This window comes from Dipteris shenzhenensis, chromosome 10 (assembly GCF_047967505.1).
Source record: "Dipteris shenzhenensis isolate YYH24624 ecotype China chromosome 10, Dip_SZ_1.0, whole genome shotgun sequence".
NCBI classification, from domain to species: Eukaryota; Viridiplantae; Streptophyta; class Polypodiopsida; order Gleicheniales; family Dipteridaceae; genus Dipteris; species Dipteris shenzhenensis.
Genome location: NC_141605.1, coordinates 13,191,922 through 13,199,043, shown reverse-complemented (window position 1 = coordinate 13,199,043; position 7,122 = coordinate 13,191,922). Strand labels below are relative to the sequence as shown.

At 40.9% G+C, this 7,122-nt stretch overlaps 1 protein-coding gene across 1 annotated transcript; it reads right to left on the bottom strand.

The window, feature by feature from the left end:
- Nucleotides 1-1,093: 1,093 nt before the first annotated feature.
- Nucleotides 1,094-6,588, bottom strand: LOC147897421 (putative metal-nicotianamine transporter YSL6). The gene is made up of 7 exons (XM_087379987.1): nt 6,513-6,588; nt 6,191-6,369; nt 5,975-6,072; nt 2,867-3,004; nt 2,448-2,637; nt 2,173-2,323; nt 1,094-2,037 (listed from the first exon to the last, which is right to left on the bottom strand). Exons 2-7 carry the CDS (start codon nt 6,341-6,343, stop codon nt 1,094-1,096), a joined length of 1,674 nt encoding a protein of 557 aa, XP_087236113.1. The 5' UTR covers nt 6,344-6,369; nt 6,513-6,588.
- Between the last annotated feature and the right edge of the window lie 534 nt (nt 6,589-7,122).

Below are 7,122 nucleotides of genomic sequence, written 5' to 3'. Positions count from 1 at the left end.
TTTTCTTCAAAGCAATAGCACTGAGACAGGATTTTAGAAAATGACACTCTTAAATGCTTTGCATGGGAGTGCTAATTAGTAGTGATGCAGCTGTTTCTATAGAAAATCTTAAACGGATAACATGCACCAACACTACAAAGCCAGTTGGGTGATGATCAGTGATGAATTTATGGGTGAATCAAGCTATAGGCTAATACATCGGTGGGAAGGGGGATGGCGCTTATGGCTCTTGGTGAGTCTTGTGAATTGCAAACATTAACCTCTATCAAATTACTCATGTTTAGTTTTTAGAAAGACAACATGAATTTACACGCGATTAAGAGAGATCTAAGAAACTCGTGTTTTAATCATATAATAAACGTGCTGATAGAGTGCTTCAAAGGTATTTAAAGCATCTGAATTAAGCACACATGCACTTAAACTTGAAGCATCACACAGAATTGCAACCAAGAAGGGCAAGTAAGAACAATATCGTCGACCTTAGTATCAACCAGCTAATCCCCAATAAAAGGGGGGGGAAAAAGCTTAAAAATTAAGAAATGGAGATTGCAAACATATCGAACTATATGCAAGTTGTGAGAAAAAGACAACCTTCAACCACACAGATGCATAATACCAAGGACTGCATTTCACAGTTATGTTGTACTGGCCACTTCGTAGTATCCATTTAAGTTCTTATCACACAGATGATGTAGGAGGGTAAGTTTTTGTTGATCTGAACTATTCTACCATAACATTCAAGTGCTTCATGAACTTTACTCATGGCCCAAAGGATCATGGTGTCTAGTTAAATATGTGGACCCCCACATTAAAATCGGGTGCAGACATTACTCAGGATAATGTTGACATTACTCAGGATAATTTTGATAATCCTGATCATTCTATCACGTCTTATCCTGTTCCTGAGCAGATATAATTGCTAATGATATCATCCAATAAGGAATAGGTCTTCTTGCAACCAGATCAGAACAGATGATTGCTCAAGTGCAAGAGTACCCTACAAACAATTTTAAATTCTTAAAGAAATATTCCATCTTAAAAGTGCATTACGTTTTTCAAGAAAATCTTTACATTACAAAATTTCCATCTCCAGTTAATAGTTTGGTAAATTTAACTTGGAATAAACTTCAGTGGCTAGGAAGTACATGCAGATTGGAGCTTGCCTTTTTGCTAAGGCTAGAATAGCTGATACCAATGTCCATACCCCATCACCACAGATCAAACCTGAGGCCACAGCTGAAGCATACACATCTGCCTTCTTTCTGTTGAATCTTTGCCAGGCATACACAATAACAGTGCCAACGAACATATCTATAGCAAAATAGGGTCCAATATAAAATGGAATAGCCATTGCCATTGGAATTGGGATAAACTGCAAAATCTTAGCAGGAACACAATCTCTAATAACATCAATAACAATGGCAGAAGCAAAAAAAGCAAAGGAAAGATGAAGGCAGTGCTTGGGAAGAGCTGAGAAGCCTTGCACTCCAAGTATAGCCATCTCCCTGTAAATCACAGCATAAGGAGCTGGGTATTGACCATTCTGAACTCCAATAGGAAAAGCCTTCCAAAACATCCAAAATGTCATCGGTGCAATTATGCATCCCATAAGAGTTCCTAGAACCTGGCTTACAAACATGGACCTTGGGGAAGACAATGTCAGGTAGCCAGTTTTAAAGTCTTGCATCAGGTCAGCCGAACACGACACAATAACCATCATAACTCCACATGATGCAAGCCCGACTATCACTCCACCATTGTTTCCTGCCCAGGCTGAGAAGATAAAAAGACCAAGCTTTCCGTAAGTTGATACCAAGCTCCAATCGGTCATGCCACAGCCATAGGCATTGCAGAAGCCAAGGAGAGGCGCTACACAATAGCTTAGCAAAACATAGTACCATCTCATCTGATTAAATATTTTTGGAATAACCCCTGTGGAAATTGCAGCCAGTACGACATAGCAGATTGTAGCTACCTTGAAAGGTACTGTATGCTTCAGAAATATTTCATTTCTCCTCTGTTCATCGAATGACAGCTCTTGTTTGCCTATTAAGTATCATGAAAATATCGCAAAAGATGTTCATATCAGGATAGTTAACCATGAATCATAGCATAACTAGTTTTATAGAATTCTTCTAATTTTCAAAAACTTTCTCCTAGAATTACAGGAACTATATATGGACATCCGTTTACCATTCTCATTGATGGTAGGCAGACGTATTTTCTTTCTATATTCAATGTAAAGTAGCTTCAATGTCATGATTGTAATCTTGACAAAATTGTAAAGGCCATCTCCCAATATAAGGGCAATGGCAATGAAGACCTGCAAAACTCAGATCACACCAGTGAACTATGAAAGAAGTAATGCCTTCTTTTGTCTTTATGCAATTTGCGATGATCTGTAAACATCTAACAGTTATTTTAAACAAGGTGGGAAAAACCTCTACCTTATAGCCATATAGACCTCGTAAATTTGATCCTTGTGTGCTTGATGGATACCAATCTCCAGCTCGTTTACTGATAAGAGGCCACATAAGCCCCCATGACAGAATACCTCCCAAGAGAAGGGAACAGTTTACAAGATGTGGACAGATCATGCCTGCGCCCACATACGTCATGCTGAAGTCAAAATAGAACCTGTCATGAAGATGAAACTTGGATCATTATTTGCTTCCAATAAATGCCAAAAAATAGAAATTCAGGGAGAACAATTGACAATTTAAAAGTCAACTTTCTAAAACATTGTCCATTTGATACTTTCAGGGCTATACAGCATTGACAAATGCCAATATTTTGTCGAAATCAGAAAGAGTACATCTCCAACCCATGTGATTCCACGTGAAACGATAAGGAAATTAGTCTTTACTTGTTGTCAAATGCTTTCAACCCTAAGCTCGGAAAATTGTCAAATCCACAGGCAGCTCGAGGTCCACCGAAGAACCACTTGAAGAGACTGAAGAGAAAGCTAAAGGAGAAATATTTTCCCAGGCAAATGATCTTCTTCCTGTACCAAAAACTCTATCAGTAAGAGGAGTGGAACAAATCATTGAGTGGATTATGCCCGATTTAAGAAATCATATAAAGAAATACATCTATTTCCTAACATGTTACACCATAAACATCTTTCTCAATGAAAATGAGGGATGGACAACATAAGCTACCCAAAAAATAAGACAACTACAAGGATCAGAAATTCCCTCAATCAATGATCTTCTCAAGTCAACTATTGCAAATAGTACTCCCCTGTCACTAAGCAAGAAACTTTAGGCCTCTGGTTGGCCAAAAAAAGAAAAGCATGTGGAAAGAAAGGTTGGAAGTGCCAAAAATGCCTTCTTTTCAATTATGAAAAGTATATTACGTTAAAAATTCAAAACAAAGGGATCAGAAAGCCTCAAACAGCATGTATGACAACCCAGAATATACATTATTGGGAGTTAAAATTTAGTCTGTCACTGCTTATTCTGTAGCATCAAAAGATGTCAGTCTTTTTATGAATAATTGCATACAAGCACATTCAGATTTTATATATTTTTGGTATCTGGATACTTTCCCCCTTTTATACAAGGCGAATTGAGGATGATTGTTGCCTAAGAGATGGACATATTACAAGCACCCAAATTAATGAGCCCCTACACCATTTCAAGTTCATGGGAGCAGGCATCTGCCATGAACAGTCATACTTGTGCCTGCAAGCTTTACCTCATGATTGCTTGGAACCGCCACTAAGAAAGGCTTTTCAGCTACCACTTTTGCACCTACTGTGCCCAATTCAACCTTCCTGGACTGTTCCTTTTCCTTTTCTTGGTCAGCCTTTTCCTTCTTGCAGTTCTTCGCAGTCAAACTTACCGTAGTAAAAACATATATTTTTTCTCATTTTCTTGCTTTCACCATGTGAAGAGTCCCCGTCGTTCTTTGAACAATCCTTCTCACCTTTCTTATGGGCTTTCACTGTTGTCTCTGTCATACAGCTTCCTCTGAGCCTCCTATTAAAGCAATAATGGACCCAATTCCTTGAATGTAATCAAATTTAATTGTTCTCAAGATGTAACGGTTGTTAGGAAACCTTTGTAGCTCTTTGGAAGCTTACTAACCAAGAACAATGGCCAAATGGTTCTTGTCTACCTTCTGACCAGCAATTGATCCTTGAGAACATTAACCCTTCTCTACATCATGGTGAACAATCAAATTCTAGAGCAAGATGATCCTCCCTATGTTTTTTGTTTCATAGAGATCCTTCAAGATTTCTCGTGCTTCATGTGCTGACTCTGCTAACTGGATAATTTAATCACATCCACAGTCATCCCTATAAGCATGGACAGTGCAACTAGATCCTTCAATTTCCACTCCCACACCCTCCGATATCTCTTGGCCATCAGAATGGTTCTGAAACTTCACTATCCCAATGGGATAGTTGGTTCTGTCCAACTTTCCAGCCTCACCAAAATTTGGGATTGTTGGGCTGAATGACAAAGCAAGGGGTAGTTGACCTGCAGTCTTGTCCACACTGCAAGCCTTCAAAAAGCCACACCTAAATGTGGAAGATCCTTCCTTCTTGGCAGGGACACCTACCCTTCGGTTTTGAAGAAGGTGACATTCGTAGATCTTTCGGGCCCTTAAAAGGCTAGCTCTGATACCATGTTAGAGAAACTGAGCATGTACCAACTACCACAACAAAGGTCCTGAACTATCGAGAGAAACACCTTGCATGGTATCTGGCATTTGGCATGGCTCTCAGGGAGATTTCAGAGCTGAGACAACTTTCGGTAGAGACACCTTTCTTCAGACATGGAGTAAGGATCTCGTATTCGCCACCATTTACAAGGCTATTTTCTCCATATTTCGGCTTCTCTATTTACTTGGCTATTCCTCTTCAGTGGTTTCTCAATGCTTTGGTCTTTATGGTCAAGATTTTGCAGCTATGATGCTAAAGACTAGTGACACTTCTACTTGCATATAAGAAGCTACTACGCATGGAAAGTGGGGAGGGGCTGCCATATTCTCTCAAGTACACCGTAGCATGGATTCCTGCAGGCCTATATGTATGTTGGTAGATGTGTTGGTTGACTTATCAGGCAGCTCAATGAAGGTTTTTGGATTAATGTGGTGACCATCATGTTACAGGCTACTCATCAAACATGAATTCTTCTCAGCAGCAAATCTCAACGGTGTCCAAAAGTGAGGAACATGCAACCAAAACTGTGGAATATGAACATATCAATAACTAGCCTACAATCTGAGAAAACAATAAAACCTATACCAAGAAGTCAACATTTTCCTGCCACTGCAGCCATATGTATAGGGAGCACTACGTTAGCCACGTACTGGAATGGATTGGTACTGACATTCTCAAAGAAATGAACTATTTGTGACTGTGTCTGAAAAGGATCAACATTTTCCTCTTTTCTTCTACGTTGTGTATAATAGTAAGCAAGATCATGGGTCTAGGTCGCTGGATGCATCCCAGAAAAGTTACATGTTCTGCAAGATCATGGGTCTAGGTCGCTGGATGCATCCCAGAAAAGTTACATGCAGTGGGGGATCCCTTAGACCAGCTAGATTCTGTTCCAATAAGAAATAACAAGCAATTTCATCTCATCAAAGCAGCAGCACATCTCAACGGTGTCCGATCAAAGTGAGGAAAACACAACCACACATGCCAAAACTGTAACATATCACTAACTAGCCTACAATCTGAGAAAACAAGTAAACCTATACCAAGAAGTCAATGTTTTCCTGCCACTGTATAGGGAGCATTACATTAGCCACATACTGTAACAGATTGGTACTGACATTCTCAAAGAAATAAAGTATTTAGTTGCGACAATGTCTTCTCTTTTCTTCCGGCCAAAGCAATATTCCTTCCGAGTGAAAAAGAATGGACTAATTCTTATGATTTTCCAAACAACTCAACAATTTAGTTTTATTTTTTTTCCCGACAACTCAACAATATTGTGCTTGCTGACTGCGTTCGTACTGTGCTTGTTTGACGCCATGAGGCGTGTGAAAGCTGTTGATGAGCACTGCTGTTGCCGTCCCACTGGGGTATGTGAGCTTGTAATCGACGATCATAATCTGTTTCATGTACGAATGCAGAAACTAAGTCTTGGATGGCAGACCATCCCCAATTGTTACATAATACTAGCAGCAGACGATTCTCACAAATTATGAATATAACTCCTTCAAAAGTCACCTGACGAAGAGGAACCACCGCCACAAGCCCGAGGAAACTGACCGCAAACATATATCCGATGATCCAACCCAGACCTGGATTTATTACATTCGCGGGACTGTCTGCATGACTGTTGCTACCAGTTTTTACAAAATCGTAGGTTCTCTGATCCATCGCAATGAGGTAAGAGCCGAACCCACCTGACCGTAAAGGACACGTTAAAGGTTGGGCCACATAATTCAGAAAAGCAAGAAAACAACGTTAAAAGCGTGCAATTTTCCGCCAAGGTGCGCTTGCTCTAAAATGCAGGTAGCTGAAAAGCTTTGCGTTGGTGAGGGCATACCGCTAAAAGTAAGGCCGTAGCAGGCGACAACGCACGTTTGGATGACGGTGTTCTCTTGTCTGGTGAAAGGCTTATGGCTGACACCGATCTTAGCGACAAGATTCATCCACAACTTGACGAAGAAGAAACCCAACAGGCCAGCTGAGACGTTGAGCGAAGGGATGATGCCAGTGGTCAAGCTGAGCTTGAGACTGATGATGGAGAAGAGGGTACCGAGGAAGGCACTAACGACGAGACCACGGAGGGTAATTTGAGACGAACAGGGAGGGATGGGGGAGGAAGAGAAAATCTGCTCGACGGAGGGGGTGGGGGTGGTGGTGGAGGGAAGGTGATATTCAAGCGGGTGGTTTGGATGATCGTGATGAAGGTCGCTGGGAGGGGGGGGAAGGTCGAGGACGTCGAGAGACATGGTTGAGAGGGAGAGAAGCAAACCGGAGGTGATCAGCAGGCAGCCGCCGACATAGCCATCGAAGCTCAGTCCCTTGACAGTTTGTGAGTTGACGGAAAGCAACGAGAACGTAACGCTTTTGTATTTTATATTTTTTTGGCGGCTAGGCCTTAAGCGATGGTGATTTCTGTAAGAAGCTAATCCCATTATAGTAATTTCGAA

What these genes read in the sequence shown, in the direction of transcription:
- LOC147897421 (XM_087379987.1), bottom strand. Translation starts at nt 6,343, where the DNA reads ATGGATCAGAGAACCTACGATTTTGTAAAAACTGGTAGCAACAGTCAT. An exon ending in TTGAAAGCATTTGACAACAA is followed by an intron (nt 2,638 to 2,866) that starts GTAAAGACTAAT and finishes TCTTCATGACAG; the next exon opens with GTTCTATTTTGACTTCAGCA. An exon ending in TAAACGGATGTCCATATATA is followed by an intron (nt 2,038 to 2,172) that starts GTTCCTGTAATT and finishes TAGGCAAACAAG; the next exon opens with AGCTGTCATTCGATGAACAG.